The sequence below is a fragment of the Polistes dominula genome, unplaced genomic scaffold (genome assembly GCF_049000335.1).
Source record: "Polistes dominula isolate Pdom_NZ unplaced genomic scaffold, Pdom_raw_medaka contig_73, whole genome shotgun sequence".
NCBI classification, from domain to species: domain Eukaryota; kingdom Metazoa; phylum Arthropoda; class Insecta; order Hymenoptera; family Vespidae; genus Polistes; species Polistes dominula.
Window position 1 is genome coordinate 4,244,696 of NW_028300951.1, and position 21,608 is coordinate 4,266,303.

General features: G+C 31.7%; 1 protein-coding gene across 2 annotated transcripts in view; it reads left to right on the plus strand.

The window, feature by feature from the left end:
* The window catches only part of LOC107063997 (nephrin), a 133,681-nt gene that overhangs the window by 66,174 nt on the left and 45,899 nt on the right, over positions 1 to 21,608 (plus strand). For both annotated transcript variants that reach the window (XM_015316229.2, XM_089172390.1), the window contains exons 6-8: positions 2,304 to 2,531; positions 10,697 to 10,848; positions 20,874 to 21,015. In XM_015316229.2, coding sequence (XP_015171715.1) covers positions 2,304 to 2,531; positions 10,697 to 10,848; positions 20,874 to 21,015 — 522 coding nt within the window. The remainder of the gene's footprint in view (positions 1 to 2,303; positions 2,532 to 10,696; positions 10,849 to 20,873; positions 21,016 to 21,608) is intronic.

A 21,608-nucleotide genomic window follows, 5' to 3' on the forward strand; every position in this document is an offset into this window, starting at 1 on the left:
ACGAAAACGATAAAGCTCCTTCCTGTCTTTCTCTTTTCATCTGCCCCCTCTTCCGCCCCTCCCCACTCTCTATTTATCTAGCTATCTCTCTCTCTTTTAACTTCTCTATCTTCGTCACTCTTTCTCGTTTCATGCCTCCGGCAATGAAATAATTCCTCGGAAGTTATGGAGGAAGAAAGACAAGTGAGCGAAGCGTTCGCTCGATCTTCGCTTTTATGCACCCTTTAGTTCCTTCCTCAAACCTTTATCCCCGCTTTTGTACGTTTATTCTTTCCATTGCTCGTTCTCTCTTGTTAAGTGAATAATTTGCTTCTAAAAAGCAGAAAAGAATTTCATCGTTAAAAATATCCACTCTTTTTGCTTATATGTGTCATATACTCTTATTCCAATAATAATTATCAAAAGAATTAATAAAACATTTCACTGTGAGTTCATCGTTTTATGTCTGTGAATAAAAAATATCAAACATAGACGTAACATTGATCGTAGATTCAATCGACGAAATGAATTGCGAAAAAGAGAAGAAAGATTGATGGCAAACGAAGAAATGTGCATGGAAAACGTTTTTAATCTACCGTCCTTTTAATCAGAAACTCAATCGAATTTTTTGCATTGCAAAATAGCAAAAAAAGAGATAACTCGTTTATAAGACAAGAGGTTATGGTATTAAATTTGAAATGTATAAAAATTCGAACAAAAGTAAAGAAACACATAGCTATAAATATAAGCTTTTCATATTAGGAAAAGCTCCCCACAACTTCGTGATATTATAGTTGTAAAATTATAGTTTTGTCTAATTAAAAATACACCACGCGTAGTGCTTTCAGTTTCAGACTATTATTCGCAATAAGAGAGTACGAGATTATACACGGGGGTTTGTTAAGTACTATACTACTGAAAATGTGTAGTCGGAAGTAACGCTTGGTTATCGCAGCTTATATTTTATTTTGTTTTTGATTTAATTTTTAAGAAAGAAATTCCTACTTTTATCCATATCAAATTATATTTTATCATCGTCATTTCGAAAATATACGCCTAACTATGCAAACGTAATTCAAAATAATATAAATAAATTAATATACTATGAATGGGAGGGTCAGTGAGATACTTCTCAGGTTTTTTTCAAATTTTGCACGCTTGTAATAGTCAATGAGAATATTCATTGTACTTTTAAACATGGCGTATATATTCAACCGTTTGCAAGAAAACGGGAATAGAAATATCACATAGTAGAATTTTAAAAAGGAAACGTCGACGATATAATTTATCGAAATAGTCAGACATGACAAAGTTTTGAATCAGACAATAGATTCAAATTTCCTAGAGCTTTCTCGAAGTTTCTTGGATTACCAGATGGTACTGATGGCAATGCGAAATGAACTTACAAGCACATACGCAATTAGTAATAGGAAGTCTTGCGAGCATCTCCATCGGGTATAGCGATGCCAATAAATTGGAGAAACAGACGGGGTCTAGATTGAGAGAGGGATGCCATCAGCACCGACCTCAACGTCGATCGGCCGTTGTCGCGAGCAAATAAGACCTGTCGTTGTACGTGATTGACGATGCTACAGAGTATGTCGATGTTTCTCCTGACTCGTTCTAGTATCCGATTAGATCGACTCCTAGATTAGACATGAACATGGATTGTATCTTTGATTCCATCCGAATCATCCCGTTACCTCGAATTTACACTCTCCCATCCTTTCTCTTCTTTTTCTTATTTTCCTTCAAATGTCTCTATAGAATATCGATGAAAACATTATTTTTTGATTCTAACAGAATTTTACATAGATTTTATTTGTTAATAAGTAAGTGTTCTCTCTCTTTTATTCTTTTTCATTATAGAAATTTGTTTAAAACTCAGAAGTATCACCCGACAATTTCTAAAAACCTAATTTTAGTTGTTGCGAAACTTTCGAACTATTATATCTTTTACCTTTCTCGCATAAGTCTAATAAATGTAATAAAATTTGGTCTTTTTTATTCTATATTTCTCTTAAAGAAAGAAGAAGCATCTAAGGAAAAATAAATGCACCATTTATAATCAAACGAATGATCTATTGCACTATAAATTATCATCCAAACAATAAAGTTTTAACATTCGTAGCAAGGTCGGCTAAAGATCCATAATCCATCTCTGTAATGGAGAAATTGGAAACTTTGCAAGATTCCATAACTTATCTCTCTTCAGTGCAGCTACTCTCATCTTTCTCTCTATTACACATACAACACAAACACACACACACACACATTATGCATCTCTGTCTCTCTCATTCCCCTTTTGTGTTTCTGTGCGACAGGCAAACCGAGACCGCGAGTGGTGTGGTCTCTCGGGTCGCAGAAAATCGATGCACCAACGGAGGTTCGAGAAACGCAAGGGCCTGAAGGGGAAAGCAACGTCATAACGATAAGCAATGTGACAGTGAAAGGGCTCACAAGAAGTCATCATCATGCCAAATTGTCCTGCGAGGCGAGTAATACTCACTTGGCACCACCGCCCAAAACTACTGTCACCATAGAACTAAACAGTAAGTACTAGGAGTAAGTCATCTCTTGGTTTATGTTAAATGTCAACTAGTCATCGAAATAGAAATAGGATGGAATATAGTAGTAGAGAATATGTGGGTCCCTAACCCTCCATTCATTTGCGCACATTTCCTATGTTCACGAATGCAATGTTAAATCGTTTGCGAAATTGGGAAAAAAGAAGAGAACGATAGTTCGCTACTTTCGAACAGTTAACGAGCTAATTTCGACCGAATATACATGGCATAGTACATATGTATTTATTTATACATGCATATATGGTTATATCGATTGGGACAACAGCACATTTCCCATCGTTTCTCTTATGAGTTTTAATCGAATTCCATCATCACATTAAGTTAATTGCGACAAGAAAAAAGTCAAGTTCTTTTTTTTCTCTCCTTCTCTCTCCCACTCTTTCTCTTTCTCGTATTGACGCAAATGACCGCTAGAGAAAATTACCATACTAATGGGAATAATCAATGATTATTTCCTTGCATAGTATATTAAGAGTAAAGTGATCCTAGACGGAATCAAGATCGATCACAATTCACAGTTATCGATCCCAATAGATCTCAGCTCAAAAGTGAATAAGCTAACGATAGAATGCATATTTTATTGAACAATCCGATTTGTCGAACAGATTTTTTCCCTATCCTCAAGGCAATATTTAAATTCACCGAGATAAAATTGAAACATTTTTCATCGATTACACGAGGACATAGAGAAGAGGAAAGGGAGAAGTAGAGGTGGCTGGATAACGGTGGGTGGCTCGCGAACCATGCACCGGCATCGCGTACAGCGGCTCACCGTCGAAAAGCAATCGAAACTCTCTGCGTCATTAATAACACCGCTTCCGATTCCGCTCGAAATTTTCGAATCCCAACAATCCGTACGGTTCGCTGCCGAAAGAAATAGCCACGATAGAATTCAATTAATCTTTATGAAAAACGTGACAAAGGAGAAACTAGGATCGCTTTGCGGCCACTTTGCGTTTTACGACAACTATTATGTTCTTATTATTATTATTTACACTGCTATAATAATTTTCATGATTATAAGCAACATCTTATGTAAAACAATAATTACAAATTAATTGAAATAAAACAATATTTTCTACTATATTTGGATTTAAGAATATGTCTGACCAAATAATAACTTGTACTACTTAAAGTATATAAATACCTACAGTCCCAGATAACACTATATTTTTATTATTATTTTATTATTATATTTACATTTGTATAATACTATTCAATATAAAAATAAAAATCTTATAGTTAAACTAATTAAAAATTAAGAAAAAAGATCATTATTTTCTGCTATATTTGGATTTAAAAATATATCTGACTAAATATAGATGCCTGACATGTACAATTTAAAATAGAAAAGTAATATCTAAAAATTAAAGACTATTATTTTGTTATTAATTGAATATTTTCATATACATGCTTATAATAATTTTAATCATCATCTCTAATTAATTTTAATGAAAATCTAAGGTAAATCAATAATTATGAAATGGGAGAGAAAATCATTTATTTATACTATATTTGAGTTTAATAATATAGAAGTTATGCTTTTGCAAATTTATCATCAACAAATAGATCACGATCCACTGTATGAATAATGGGTATCATCAGAATTTTAATCTATTCGAATCGTATCATCACTTAGTCGTATTTAGAATTTTGATCAATATAGCTTCAAAATGTCCACATATATGTATATGTGTATACATTTATTCAGATTGACAAGGGAACGATCATTCCCACACAAGAAATTTTAATTGAAATACGAGGAACGTTTGATTGTGTAAAAAATGTTTGTAGTTTTAATCCCTTATCACTTTCGTCAACTATATTTTATTAAAATGCTCGGATAGGTTTTCTATTTGAATTTTTTAAGTAAATTGCAAGTGTGCCACCAATGGAACGTATATTTTTATTTCAGAATTGGAGAATTATGACAAACAAAAGCATTCGAGCGTGTAGGAATTTTCTCTTTGCACATAGCACGAATGGCCATGGTAAAATTCGTTTCGCGCTACAGTTCTATGGATCATTTGATTGGTTATATCGAAAATTCAAAACTACAAAGTCAACCGAATTCTATTGTTTACCTTTCTTTGACTTAACAAATAAAAAGTACCAATACCCTAAAAATCTTTTTAATCAAAAGTGTCCAACTTTTTTCCGTTTTCGAATCAAAATAAATAAAATATCTTTCTAAATTCTATACAAGCGTTAGAATGAAGATCTCTTTTGGTTATAACTCAGAAATCAAATTTTATTAAACTAGAATTTTTATTTTGCACTACTCGATGTATATTCAGACAAATTTCTGCTGTAAATTGTCGCATGCCCGATATGTGTGACCAGTTATTTATTGTTTTTTCTGTGTTCGACTTTTTTTTGTTTTATTTAGGGCACATCGATAGTACACTTCAAGACGTAGCTGAGTAAACTTCTTACAAAACCGAAGCTTAACGATAAGCTTTAACCTTACAATTAGTTTTATTTCTTTCAAACTTTCCTTATATCTCTTAGCTACGTGTAATCGTACTTATTTTAGTTTGATTAAAATCGAACAAAACCGAGCCTGGTGTTAATTGGTTTAAAATCTGATAGATTCCTTACACGAAACAAGAACATTTTTCGACATAATATAATGAATAATGCGTACTCTCCGATACAATGATATAATCTTTAAACGATTTATGGGAATTTATTTAATGGAATATGAATCGAAATGATGACACAGACAGAATATTGACCAAAATGATTAATATCTGTAAAATCATCAGAAGATAAAATTAAACTTAATTATATTAATTCTAATTGTATTTATATTAAAATTATATTAATATTTAATATTCTACCGTATTCGATATTATAATTATTTCAAATCCGATACGCACTAATAATTTTCCACGTTACCTTTAAATGAAATACCAAATATAGTTTATACAGAAAACGTTTGATATAGAAGCATTCATTTATATGAAACAACAATTAATGGAACAAATTAAGTTGTCATATAATTTACCAAGTATGTTTAAAAAGAATCTAAAAACATCCTACTTAGACGTCGTTGATTCCCATGTATTGCATACATAATATAATAAATATAAAACGAATAAAAAAAATTAACCAAAAGAATCATCTTTCTCTCTGTACATATGAGATAGTTCACCGCCGTTAAATTATTATTCGTTTTTATTCTGACTAAAAGAAAATAATATTTTTTTAAATAATATAGATATATTAAAGTCATGTAAAAAGAAAAAGAAAAAGAAAAAAAAGAGACAAGTAAGTAGGAAAGAAGAGGTTAAACGGATATTATTTTTTTCTTCTTCCGTTCGTACGACGTAAGAACTACAAACGAATTCACTTCTTGATCTTTCACTAATTGGAGCCACACTCGAATGAAGCACGCATCAAATAATCAGAGTTATCCTTCGTCCAACTACTTGAAAGTCTAACGAGTTGGAGAATCTCGCGGTCGATAGTTACTTTGTGTTGAAACTTGGACGCTTTGAAAGGAAAATTTATTCACATCCTCGCGTGAACAGTTGCTACGTTATTTCCGTCACTTTCCATCTTGCATAAGCGAAATATCACCTTGCACACGTACGCACGTACTTTCACAGTCACACTAATTTACATTTTAAATTCCTTCTATGAATTTAATATCAACGCGAACATTGTGTCGCCTAACATTTTCGAATCGATAATATTATACCTTTCTTTTTTTTAAATTGTTATCAAAAATAGACAAAATTCTAGTCAAACGGTGTTGTCAATATTAACGTGCTTTTTAATGTGCAAAATATAACAAGGATCAAACAAAGAAATAAATTTTGATCTTATCGTTGGAAAAACTAATAAATGAACAATTATATTTCTATATCAATGGATTTGTAGGCGAAAAAATCATTATTATCATTTCCTTTTTTGTTATTCGTGAAATAATTGAAATTTAAACCACTTTTAATTTCCTATGATATCAAAAATTCATTTCGCAAGTTTTTTAATTAGGTTTCAAAATTGATAGCAGATCAATTAGTAAAAAAATTAATAAATCTCTATTGTATTGTATGAACTCTGCGCAAATCTCATTAGAATATCCCAGTAGCAAACGTTAACGATTCTAGTAGATATTTACGATAAGCGGACATTTTAATTGTTACCATATAGTTGCATCGTAGATTATTATCGATAATCGATCACAACGTATTATCTAAGTATTCTTTCCTTTATTAACTTTTTCTTTCTCCCTTTATTTTTCCGCTCGATAAAACTCTTTTAATTACTTATGCTCTATTTTGTAAGAACAAGTAATTTCGACTCGGTCATCGTTGTTTTTTCCTATTAAAAAATACGAAACTTCTCAAATTTAATTCTTAAATCGATTCGATTATTTTTTTATTTCTACATAAATCCTCCAATAGTTTGAAATTATAAAGACATCTGATTTTATTAAAGTTGCTATCGGTCCATTGAAACACGGTATTTCAAAAACTTATAAATTTCGTGTAAGAAAATTCGTAATTCTCAAAAACTAATGAATCTCTTACTTCAAATAATTTTAAGATAGACAACAATTCATGAACAACACGTTCAGTAATTTAAAGGAAAAAAGTTTTTCAAATATTATATAAAACCACATAATATAGCATAAGTAACTAACATAACGTACACCAACCTAATTAATATTTTAAAGTATAATCTACAATTTATTTCATAATAATACATGCATAACTGCACCTCATATCAGCAAAACAAGTACAAATCTCAATCCACCATTCCTTACAACCTTACTGTTTATTCCTTACAAATTCTTCCTTATTTACTTTTCTTTGTCATCTCACTTATCTCACTTCTTCGCATATTTCGAAAACTTTTAAACTTCATTTCGTTCTTAAAATTGTTCACGAAAGAAAAACTATTCTGTAGGGGCCAGGACTGTATCGATTTGAACATTCCTTCAATGTATTTTTAGACACAATCTTTACATAGACCTAAACTGAAACGTTTTCTTAAACTTATGATTAACACATACATATATACATGCATACATACACTAACATACTACTCTGGATGCCTTAGTATCATATTGACCCTTACTATAACGAAAGTAAAAAGCGATCTATTCTGAAATCTTGCAATATGAAATAAAATAAAAAATATTATGGAAATTAAATATGGAACATTTATTATGAAAGTTGTATAAATTTATTTTTGAACAAAATTTTAAAAAGCACATTATTTTCATTATATGAGTGCATTAAAATTATATTTTTTTAATTGTATTCAAAAATGGTCTTGCACTACTTTCATGATAAGCGGTTCACTTAGAATAATTGATATCTACAAATTCTAATTCGCCTTTTATTTCATATTTTCTACAATAACGATACAGAATATAAAAATTTAAAATTTTAATGATTTGATAATTCCAGCTATTCCTATTATCCTACATTTATTATCAAGTATATTTTAATCAAATATAAGAACTTTATAATAATATTACTTATTTCCAAACGTACTTTTTCTATAAGACTGTCTCGTAGTCGAGAAGACATATATTCGATGAAATTGTATCATTACCAACCAAAGACTTCGGTTCTTACCAAATTATGCGAATAATATCACTTAAGAACTACAATGAGAGTTCAGGAATTTCACTTAAGCCACAACGATTTTGTAACATTCACTCGTTTTGAATACAACCGATTTAAACTTGCAAACGAGCTATTTAACGCGATTCTCTTTTATCCAATATAACTGTACTGTCTTTTCATTTGCTGTCAGTACTTGATACGCATGAAAGTTATTTTGAATCGATACTTTGATAGAGGAATTAAATAATTAGTCTAACAATAAAATACTAAAGAAGTAATAATTGCATTGTCATATCTTATATAAAAACAAAAATGAAACAGAAAGTAAAAATATAAACAAGTGAAATATTTTGTATACTTTCGGATTTTGAAAAAAAAAAGGTATTTTTATAAATAGAGATCAACAATGAATAGCAATATGTTCCAATTATTGTTACAGTACAATCGAGTATTAGCTTGAAGCTTTCGCAATACACAAAAACTGACTATATTTCTGAATACATTGTACTCGTTTTCGATCTGAGACCGGAAAGCATGATAATTGAAAATGGAACTAGTTTTAACGTTTTTTATTTACCTTCTATTTTTTATTTACACTTATAAAACAAAAAGAAATTTATTTCTCAATATACTTTGTTTGTTCGTAATACAGCCCGCGGCACAATTTGTACAGGAACCTTTCTTGTTAAATGAGTTTGACATGACTGTTTTAAACAAAACAAAAATAAACATATATTTATTTATTATATATTTAATTCGAATTAATTAGCTTAGATTATAGATACTTACTATTTTATCTTATCTTACTAAATTTCATGTTAAACCTTATTAAATATTTCAGTAAATATTATTAAATATTAAATTAACAAAAAAATTTTAATAAATTTATTATAAAAGTCTTACATTATTGATATTGTCTTTTTAACTTTCTGTCAACGTGCCAGAGAATTGTGTCTTAACTTGATATTGCTGCTTCTGCCATAATAATTATCTTCTTCTCAGTTTTATTTTGAAAATTACTTTGAACTTTAGAGTTGGATGTCAAGAAACAAACCATCGTAGCGAAAATGTTTCAAAATATGCTAAACTCAACGCGGTCAGTGCTCGGCATCGAAAGGAAAGCTCCGACGAGCACAAACTCGACGAGACGAGCGTCCAAAAAGTTTTTCGGACGTGTCTGCTACTGACATTACTTTTCGCCAAGCACGAGTACCGTTACAACTCTCTTCTTTCCGACAATGCGACACAGCAACACCACTACAAAGCTTTCAAATCACATTTCGCAAAAAAAATTCAACTTTATCTACGATTATAGAGAAAAAGTAAAAAATACGTCACAGAAATAATTATACCATTGTGGAATAATTTTGCTCAATTTCAATCTCAGTGACATTTTCATTTCTTTCATTTATTAACATTACTTGCTTGAACGTTGATCAACAACGACAAAATCCTTTAACTTAATTGACAATCGAAAAAACGTGCAATCACTTTTGTCGTTAATCGTCCGTGACGTTTTTTTTATCATTTTCTTTCTCTTCTACCATGCGTTCAAAAATATATGCAAAATATATTTCCTAAATTTACATAAACGACTTCATGATGAGATTACAATTCGACATCCTTATCGTACCTCGTCTAATCGTCGAATCTCACTAATGAAATACTCCTGCGAAATACGAAAAGTTTATCGGATTGTACAGAAACTTTAGGGGGAAAAAAAAAGGAAAAATTCGTAGCAGCTCGTTCTGACGGAAAAGTTAAATCCGTGGCAAAGTTAGGTACAGAAAATGAAAGCGCGTCATGCGTGCAATGGAAGTAACGAAGGTTTTAACGAGTAAAACAATGATGCGTGATTGGAACGTTGCTATTACGTACTGTCGTATGCAACGATATCTTTTCCAGTAACGATTTCCAGGTAGACTGGCCAACATAGATAAAAAAAATGAGAAAGAATAAAAAGAGAGAGAGAGAGAAAGAGAGATAAGGAAAAAAAGGAAGAAAAAGAGAACCAAAAGGTTTAATTAATACTTGGCTCGTTTCCTCCGCGCACTAAGCTTGGCCGAAGGGATGGGTTAGAAATAGGGACGAGAAAAGAGAAGGGGATTGGAAAAGAGAGAGGGGAACGTAGGGCGCGTGCACTCACTGCCCCGACTGCCATCGAATTAATAACGAGTCGGGATTTCCTGACGTACCGGAAAGCATCTGCCGGGATTCAAAAGCCCACCCGTAAAACGTAATTTTGAGTTTAAATTACGGAAACGTTTTACGCGCTAAGTGCCACCAAAAGGCAACGAAGCTTATCTTTTTATCAAAATCCAAACTGATTTAATCGTAGGTAGGTACTGTACGGTAGTAAGATCGTACGATTATCAGCATCGATGTTCATTTCATTCAAAGTTAAGATATTTTCGAAAAATCTTATCGATCGATTTAATAAAATCATCTTAATGGTTACGAGTCTAAAATGTAGTAAGTAGGAAACGATTGAAAAGTTCATGTTATATACTCTTTTCTTCTTTTTTTTTGTCTGCATTACAGTGAAACCTTTGAAAGTGGAAATCTCGGAAAAGAACAAAACTCTTTCGGCGGGGAATAAATACGAGGTCGAGTGTCGTAGCACGGGATCGAAGCCAACGGCGATTTTGACTTGGTGGAAGACTTCGAAGCAGCTTAGAAAGACCGTGAAAAACGTGAGTAAGAACTTTCCTTTTCTTTTTTTCTTCCTCCTTCTTCTTCTTCTTCTTCTTCTTCTTCTTCTTCTTCTTCTCTCGCCTGTCTAATTAATTTAAACCTCATTTAAAAGTTATAAATACGGCATTGAAAAATTAATGGAATCTTAAGATAAGTTTTTCGTTATGCGTGTAGTTTCAATCATCTTATCGAGGACTTCTACGCAATACTGGTTACCTTTTCATTTCCTTCTATCTAAAAAGAAGTATGAAAGTATGTAAAAGGTCAAATAGTATCGCAAATACAAAATAGGTCGGAGTTAGTTATCGATCACGCTTAGTAGATCGGCTTAGCGAGTATCTTGCCAGCCAATGGAATTGCACATTGAAAAATCGATATCCAGTCAGCAGTATAACGTACGAGCAAATGAAAAATAATGGCTGAAAGCACGAGTACACAGTGACGGTGACTCGAGCGAAAAATAACGCTAGCAAAAGCGCTGAACCGCGAGCCCTGTGCGTTAGATTGCGGTACACCACGCTAAAACATGACCTTTCCCTCAATTGATTCTCATCCTTTCTCTCCGTATAGAAATAGTGATTACCTAAACTACCAATAATACAAATCGAGCTAATCCATTATCATAATTATCAATTTATATTTTTGTTTAAATTATATTTAGAATCGTGATACCTTCATACAAAATGAAAATTACAAATTATCATTTATTTAATCTCAGATATTTGTACAAACGTTTAGATTACAATTCAATAATTCGATTATTTAAACTCATTATCAATCGCGCTTGTAGTAGCATTATTTAGTTATAATTACAATTGATGTTATTGTATGGAATATAATGCAATCCACTTCGCTAATTATGCGTTAACATCGAGCTATAATAAACTCGTACACTCATACAACACCTTGCTTATTCTGGGTAGAGATATTTCTTATTGAGTCTAATCAAACATAATTTGCTATATAATTTTCAATTAATGAAATATACAAATGTTAATTTGAATATCTAAAACATCGTAATGTATCAAACTTTATGTTTTAAATCCTAATATAAGTTTGTGGTTTGCAAACGTTTAAATAAAACACAAAGATTAACATAAAATAAGGTTATGAAAATATTATCAAAAAAAATATATGAATTTTTATTATCCAAAAGAATTTTGGAAATACAATAATTATCCGTTATATACTGTTCGTAATGTCAGAGACCTAAGAAATGTTTAGCAGTCGTATCTGAAAAGGGCGAGAACGAGTAGATATCGGTCGTAAAATTCTTTTCAAACTGGGTCCATCTTCCGGAAGCTGGTTTGGTAGTGGCGAGCCGCTTAAACTTAAACCATCGAGCCAAGTGAACTTTCCTTACTTCACAACGAGCCAAATTACTTTGAAAGTTAAACAAAGATAAGCACGTTCGCCTACTCGACAACTAGGAGCTCTGTCCTTCGAAAGTGGAATCCTATTGAAGCTATATAGACTTGCGCGTATAAAAGCAATTCTCTAGGAAGGACTTACCTAGTAACGGTTCATGATATGAACTGTTTCTATGAAGTTAGAATATTTTATAAATGAGCACTAATAGATTGGATTAAAAGAGAAACTGCGCGAGTACCTCTCAACGATATAATATCTCGATCCTATGCTTCTAAAGTTTCAATTTGCATATTTCATTTAGCTCGACTTATTCCAACATGCCGCCTGCCAGTCGTGCCTTACCTACATACGGTTACTTTCTTGCAAAGTATTTCTCTTAAAGAGGGAAACGAAGGTTACTAGCTACTCGTAGTCTTCCTCATCGTTGTCATCGTTGTCGTCGTCGTCGTCTTCTTCGTCTAAGGATGAAGTTCGTAGAATCAAGAGTGTAATAAGCTAGACGACAAAAGGCTTCTCTGTCTCTTTTATACGAGACTACCAAGAAGATTAGACGAACGAGATATGATTTCATTCAAAATCAATCCACTATTCCATAGATAGGAATATAAACTAATTTCTACATGTTATTTTTTAAACAGAAATTATATTAATATTAGTTCCTTATAAAATAAACAAAAAATATAATTAACATTCATTAGAATTATTCTACTAGTGTTTCCAGGACAATGATATACCTTGTATAAGTATTTCGATTTTAGAAGAAAATTTATACATATGTACGCGTGTTATATTTACATGAATGAATTTAACAAAAATTTTTTTAGATCCGCAAATTTTCCCATCGCGAAATGTATCTTAAGAATCTAGCGAATTCGTTTGTCGAATCGTTTGATTGTAAAACTAATTATTCCACTCTACGTCGAAACTCGACAATCATCGGGAGTTCATTGACCCAGAATTCGCATAGCGAATGAAAAAGCACGAAAGCGCTTTCGTGCCCGGAAAGGATTACGCTCGAGAGCTTATTATGTCAGGTGACCCGTTTGCCTAATTATACGTTCGCACCACTCGTATCATAGGAATAGCGCTAAAGAACTGTATTTGGATATGAAATAGTGTTTGTATATATATATATATATTTTTAAGCAACTTTTTAGAACAATAAACAAAGAAACAGGTTTAAAGCATCATGTTGATGAACTGATCATTAAATTCGTTTTAATATAAGTAAAGTACACGTTTATTTTCTTTTTAAATAATTTATTTATAGTAACGTGATACATACAACTAAATACTCCGATTTAATCTGATAGACTTGCAAGCTGAATATTCCCGAGCATTACAAGATATCTCGTTGAAACTACATAAATATTGAAACGTATTTCGCTAACGAGAGACGTTTAATACCTCATAAACGTTACTTTTCTATGTAAAAATGCGTTCATATTTAGTATTTTTAATACTCATTAAAGAGATTGATTTGAAATTAAAGATTGATTGGAAATTGTTGGGTTCAGACAGAGAGAAATACAATAACTGATGAATGATGAAATATATATATAGTGATAGTTTATTTAATTATGATGTGATGTCGAGCGGTATTTACATAAGTTAACACAAAGTGGCGTGGTTACAAAAATACAGAATACAAAAGAGTTACAAATATAAGACCGACTGACTGACTGATTTGCAGAATAACTGAATACGCAGACGAATATAACAGACAGATACGGTAAATAAGATATGGTAATTTCCGTGTCTTTAAGGTTTAGAAAGAGTCAGATTTAGAAGAAACTCTGAACAACAGAGGATTACTGTTAGAACTGTCTCTGAAAAAAAAAATAATAATTTCCTATACTTTGATCGATCGTCGTTGTGAAGGAGGAACGGTCGAGACTTCTTACACAAATCTACATTCATAAAAATACATTCTTTAAAGTCTTTGATCTCTTCTCCCTGTTGGATATCTGAATAGGATGAAAAAGGTACTGCCGTAGTATTTTCTATGACAGGATGGGATTCGATCAAAACCGAATATGTCTTTGCGAATCTCAAAAACCTATGTGGACACTCACGTCGACGGATACAAAAATAAAAGATACTACGAAACTGGTGCTTTCCGATGATCAGGGTCAATTCAATCTACGTCGAATCGAATTTTTCCTTCTACGAAGTTCTTCCTTCGATTTTCAGCTTCTCTTTCTTTTTATTCTCAAAATCATTTCACTTTCTGATAAATAGTACCATTCCAAAAACTACATTTGCTAAAAGTATCAATTTTAACATTTTTTGTTTTATCTATTCAATTTTTTTAAATAAAAAATTGCTATGAGAATAAATATGGAGATTTTACATACTCTCGAACTAGTCCTGCATTCATTTATCATGATCAAACATCGTCATTTATTCGAATAATATTAACGAACATAACAGGAAAATATTCACTACAAAGATCTAAAGAATTTCGTAGGAATTGTAAAAATGTAGGACCGGAATTTTCGAAAGCACGATTATTAATTTACCAGGGAAAAAACGAACGAACGAACGAACGAACGAACGAGCTTGCCTACATAACTGTTATATGTATATATCTATCAACCCTAACATGTCATAGTTCAATCGTGATAAAGAAGGGCGATAATTGATGATAAATTTATCTCTATATTACAAAAATGTTCGATTCTCGAACTATCACGTAAATAATAAATCTTTAAATACGTCATTTTTTATTCCTTTTCACCTATTATTTTGACTCAAATTCAACAAAATTTCAATAAATTTCTGCAACGCTCATTTAAATATCCTCTTTCTCTCTCTTAGTGTGTGCGGTGTGTGTTTATGTGTTAAATAAAGGTCCGATTATATTCGGAGAAAATATAAAAGCTTAATGATTTATGAGAATTTCATTGTACCAAAACCTGCCGGTGCTGCTCGGATTAACTGTTTCATGCGAACGACAGACAGTTTGATAATAATTTATCGAGCTTACCCGTGAAATTGCCATCGAACCTGGAAGCATCTGGACTGATAGCGAAACCATTAATAATCGTCGTTACTCATATAATGAAGTTTCAAAGAAGCGTTATCTCTAAATTAACTGACTTTCCAGCTTTTTATTTTCCACTAAAATTTTTTCTGCAGGATACCTTTGACCCAATGGTAAAAATCAAATATGTTTTCCTAATAAAACATGTTATTTAAGACAATTCGAATCATTCCCTGTAATATTTACTGCTAAATATTAAATGTAAACAAAGAAAATGTTCTCTTGATGTTTCAAATCGTAAAATAACGAACTCCATAAAACGTTAGCTTTCGCTAATATTACAAACAACTAACTGATGATAGACGCCAATTAATTAAAAGATAAAAATATTTTATAACTAAACTTATCCCAACGATACAAATCATTCGAAATACGTTATCGAATTGTCGAGAATTATCGCAGAGAATTATAAAAGAAAAACATTTTTCCATTAAAATTGCGAGATCGAATTTCCTTGAAATAATATGCTAAATAACGAATCAAATGAGGAATGAAGAATCAACATTGCATTCGTAGAGGGTGCAAATTACGTGCCTTTATGGTAACTCTGCGAACCAAGTTGTCCGAGTTGTTGGGTCGACTTGTGCTATACTTACGTGTTTCTGGTTGGCAAAGGAAAGCAGACTGTGTTTAATCAGATACGTTTTGCCAAGCAGCTTTAGGTTAAGGCGACACCGACGACGCCCCGGGTGCCGGCATCTAATTCGTGAAATCCATTAGTCAAGACGAGAGGTCGTTTCCCATCGTCCTCCCTCTTCGAAGTGCTGACAACGAGAGTAATAGCGATGGCATAGTGATAATAGGTGGCGCCTTGCTAAGGACGATATGTCTGCTTAACCGTGTCTATATTCGCGCCTCTATTAAAACACATCTTTCCTCTTTTCTCCTTCAAAAACACTAATCCAATTCAACAAATATTTCTCTCAAAATAAACAACTCACTAGTATCAAAATAATGATACGTAACAAAATACTTTTATGAAGAAAAAAACATTACTTCCGATTGGAAGAATTTAATGATAACAAGTAATAAAATATTCGCGATTGAAACGAAACATGAAGAACGAGAAAAGAAAAGAAAACTACGTGAACAATGGTTTATAACCAATTATATAACCAATTATATTAACCATATCATTTTTCCAGAAAAATTAATTTGAACCGGTGTTAAAGAAGCAGTTTTATATGTTACGGTCAATTTTAAAAATCCGGGCATTGTGTAGAATACCCCAGGCAATCTATATATTGGCAATATACAATATATTTCGAACATGTTTTTTGTACACTGCTCGATCAATCTCTAGAAAGCCCGAGGGTTTTGGTCAATCTAGGTCATATGCTACAGTTAGTTGTGTTTACAACACGAGAGAGGGGGAAGGCTAAATGATTTTAAACTCTTGTAAGTGAAACAAACCACGACATGTGTATGTTCGTATAGTCACGAAATGATCTTCATCACTTTTTGTACTATGCACGTACTTTTACAACTGCCTAACCATAATAACTTAATCTTCCTCGTTGTAAGAGCAAAAAAAGGTATTAGAGAAAATTGATTATTAATAATTACAAATATATTATGTTATTCCGTTACTAGAAAGATCAGCGTGGTGCTTAGTTTTCCTTAAAAGTTAACTGTTTTTCCTCCTTACATGACTTCACCCTTTTATCCCTTTATACTCTAAACACACCTCACTGAAACACATTTTGTACATTGATCGGAAACTTGTTACTGACATTAGTGTACACATTTTTAAATTCCCACGGTATGTATCATTTACACAAGTTTAAAAACACTTTTCCCACCCCGTGTTCTAAACACAGCCAACTAAAACATATATTCTACATTGATCAAAACTCTCTGGCCATTCTAAAGATTGACCGACGATACAATGTTCTACTCGATTGGGTTTTGTTTACATTGCCCGGGAATTCCATACAACGCTCGAATTCTCAACATTGACCGTAACGTATATACAATACAACATGGTAGCAAACTCTTTAATTTCAATTGGTGTATTGCGAAAATTCTTTTTTTTTTTATCTCTCTCTTTTTTTTATACGCTGACAGCAGTTTTAGGAAAATAAAAAAAAATGTTAGAAGAGAAAAGAGAGATCAAGTGAAAAAGGGAGGAGAAAGGAGAAGAAGAAGACGAAGTAGAGAACGTAATGGAAGCCGAAAGAAACGGCAAGAGAAAAAGTTGCGGAAGCAGGAAATCTCTAAGCGAAGTTTTCCTTTTTATTTATTTTTTTTTTTAATTCCTTTCTTTTTTTTTTGTTATTCCTTTAGCTCTCTATGTATCTGGAAATCCTCCGAAGGGTAAAATGTGCACGCGGATTTATCTTTCCAAGCCGATCCTCGAATAATACCGCGGAAACTCACAGCTGGTGCCTACCATCTCGTCTCTCCTCCTCTCCCCTCCCCTTTCGACTTACATATAATATCGATCATTATGGCAGTTGTATAAATAACTATTAATGATTATTCTCTAACCGTTGCTTTAATACATTTTCATATTATATTCACAATAAAAAAGAAAAAAGGTTTATTAAAATAACCATATAATAATCACGAAAAATGAGTTCGCGAAAAGAAAGAAAAAAAACTCGAACACGTTAATGTTTCTTTTATGAAATAAAATATGTTCATGTAAAAAAGAATATTAATATATGTAGGATACGTAAATGAAATATGAGTGAGTAAGGGGTGAGGAGGAGGACGTGACCGACGATAGGAAAACGATGAAAACCGATCCTTAATACTGATGAGCCCTTCTAAGGTCAAAGGCATCCTGTCGAAGCTGAAAGGTCTAGGTAGTCAAAATCGATTAGTCGAAGGCATAAAATCGTAATTGTCGAAGAGTCGTATTTGTCGATTACCAATGTCTCAGGTAAATGTAAGATCCGCTCATTGAGTGTGATTGTGTGACGAAGTATATTTTTTTTTTGTTATAATTAAATATACAAATTGAATTCTTTTTATCTATATTTTATCTTTATCGATTTTAATCTTTTTATTTTTCCTTTCCTCTTTGTTTTTAATTTATTACTCTTAAAGTAAATAAAAAGTAATAAATTATCCTAAATTGAACGCTTGACGATATGAAATATTTTTGGATCAAGATTATTTTTGAAAATCGATCTTGTTTTTCTTTACCTTCGCACTCTTTTTCTTTCTCTTTCTCTCTCTCTCTCTCTCTCTCTCTCTCTCTCTCTCTCTCTCTCTCTTTATCTTTATTTTTATCTACTAGGGAACTAGGGAAAAGAAAGGGATATAAAATAAAATTTAAAAAAATACATATAAAATAAAAAAGAAATTAATTTCAGTTCTTGGAAGTATAGAGTCGCACATTATAAAGGGAAAAAAGTGTGATAAAAGTTGCGTCTGGCAATGGTTCGCATTTCTCGTTCCCGGTAACGTTCCATATACCTTGCTACTATCTACGTCTCTTTCAACTAGCAAGCGAGATTTCGCATTGGATGGTAGAATCTCTCTCCCTCTTTATACTTGTACATTCCTATATGAATATACACGTGTACGTATATATATGCATATGCATGTGTACACGTATAATGTGCGTATACGTATAACATAGCATACGCTTTTAATACTGAGGCCAATTCCATCTCGCTTCGCGTGATTTTAATATCGAAGAATTCGACCTCTCCTTGCAAACCTCGAATGATACTTTTCCTTTCCTCCAAATCAATGATCCATCTTTTGAAATCAAATTACAGAAAAGGACTCATCCTTTTAATTTCTTTTTCTAACAGATTTCTTTTTCTAACAAATTCATAATAATTCATTATAATAAATATTAATTTTTCAAATTACACAATCTCTTTTATATATTAAAATTTTTTAATTAAAATATTGAAGATCGCGATGTATTTTATTCATTTATTATTTTTCTCATCGTAATTCAAGGAAAATATAATAATACGAAATTCAAATAACGTTATTTTTACAGTTCAATGGCAATTCTTATTGAAATTGTAGGATCAATATTGAAACAGAAACACAGAAAGGGATAAAGAAAAGTGGAGGAAGATTGAATGTAGCTGCTAGACGATATCACATTAATTTCCAAGTGACCACGTTTACTTATAGAATTCAATACAATCGGCCATTTTGCATATCATCAATTTATAAAATCGTAATTAGAAATTCTCAATATGGGAATAATAATCTGTGGAGTTCAGAGAGAAATAATAAAATAACATATATAATAAAAACCAAAATGGACAGACACTGCAGATATAGAATATAATAATAATTTATTTAATGTGATGATTATTATATCGAGCGGTATTTACAAAAGTTTATTCATTATACTATGATATTTTATTTCATATGTTTATCGCAGGGTTTTGTTTAATTAAAAACAAAAGTGTATTCAAACAGAAAATTAAATATAAAGGAAAAGAACTAAATATAAGACTTATCGTCTACAAGTTGAACGATCAACAAACTTGATTAGAATGGAATCAAATTTCCTTGCTTTGACTTGAACAAAAATTAATACTGAAAACTGAGAAAGGACAACAGTAATAAAAGAAAATTTTTTTATGAAGTTTTACGTTATTTGATTTTCAATTAGATTCGATCGAAAACATTTCACCGTTTCTGTGTGTAATCATCATAAATCTGCATGCATTCGCATTCTTGTTTAAACGACGTTATTAAGGAAGTAAAAATTTTTCCCTAATTAGTCGATAAACAACTCCGAGCAGCCTTCCACGGATGATTATTCTGTGTAATTAACATTTTTCTATCATCATTCCAACTAACAATCATTTTCGTTATTAGTTCTTGAATCGGAGGATAAATGTTTTTGTCAATATTTTCGGCAATTACTTATATTTGTACATTCTCTAATTACTACTAATGTAATTAACAATACATTTAATTAAAAGAAAAACATTACTATACACAAATTTTTATCAGAAATATTCAAGCTAAATCAAATAAAATGTTGCCAGTTGTTTATTTCGAAATTATTAAAAACAGCAATTTTTTTCTTCATTAAATGAAAATATATATAAAAGTTATTTTATAAATAAAAAACTGTCTAATATATGAGCTCCGATAAAAAACAAACAAAAAATGCACATACTTTATCCATGAAAATAATGAACGTCTACATCGAATTTATTACACAAACAAAAATAAAAATTGCATCGAAAGTATAAACATGGTAAACTTTTCATTGTGCTTCGTATTTGCATATTTATCGCTGGCACAGAATTAAACACACAATGGTCATTACTATATAAATAATAGGTTTTAGTAAAGAATCTTTAACGTTACAGCTAACACGTCATACTTGTATATGCGTACTTATCGATCAATGATATTATTATACTTTAAATAATGATTTATAAAATTTCACGTAATTTTATTTATCGAAATAGCAAATAAATTAAAAGAAGAAAAGAAAACTTTTACATTATTAAACTAAAAACACAAATAGATATTATAATATGTTATCTAAAAGTTAGGATTATTGTGGAAAAAATGTAATTATAGCGATCGATAGAGTGCGTTACGGTTTTTAAACTTTTTTATTACATTAAATTCCTTTTTAATGTTTAAACGAAAAATGTTCAGTTTCAGGAAGGAAGTACGAGCGTAAGCGTTCTCCATTTGATACCAACCATCGAGGATGACGGCAAGTTTCTCGCATGTCGTGCAGAGAATCCAAAATTACCAGAAGCAGCCATAGAGGATCGATGGAAACTGAAAGTGCACTGTGAGTACGGTCTTCCATTCGATCCTCCTGAATCGGTAGGAAAACAGAAACGGAAAAGTAAAAGAAGGGTGAAGGATATCGCGGTTTCGATACTTTCCAAGCGATCCTCTTCTCTCCTCTCGAAAGAATAAATTCGATTATACCGATAAATTCCTTCAAGCTGGTAAGGACAAAAGAGGAACGATAGAAAGAAAGAGAGGGAGAGAGAACCATACCAACCACTGGGATTGGAATTTCATTCTAACGCAAGCGTATTCGTACGCTGCTCTACGATCGTCTTCAAACAAAAATCCTCGTAATTCTCGGTCGTCTTTTTAAAAGGAAAATCGTTTTGATACGCTAGAGAACATTCTTATCCCTTCTCATTTCAAGCAAAATGGAAGTTTAACGCTCGCGTTTCGAAAGAATCGACCAACTTATTACATTCATTTTAAAGCGAACTAAAAGATTTACTCAATTGCTCAAAAGCCAATCGAGAAAAAAGCTTTCGAAGACTTTCTCTTACTTTTCCTCGAATCAAAATCTGACGAAACGTTGACGTAATATACAAAATTCACGATATATAAACATTTTAGAGATATTACTAAATATTA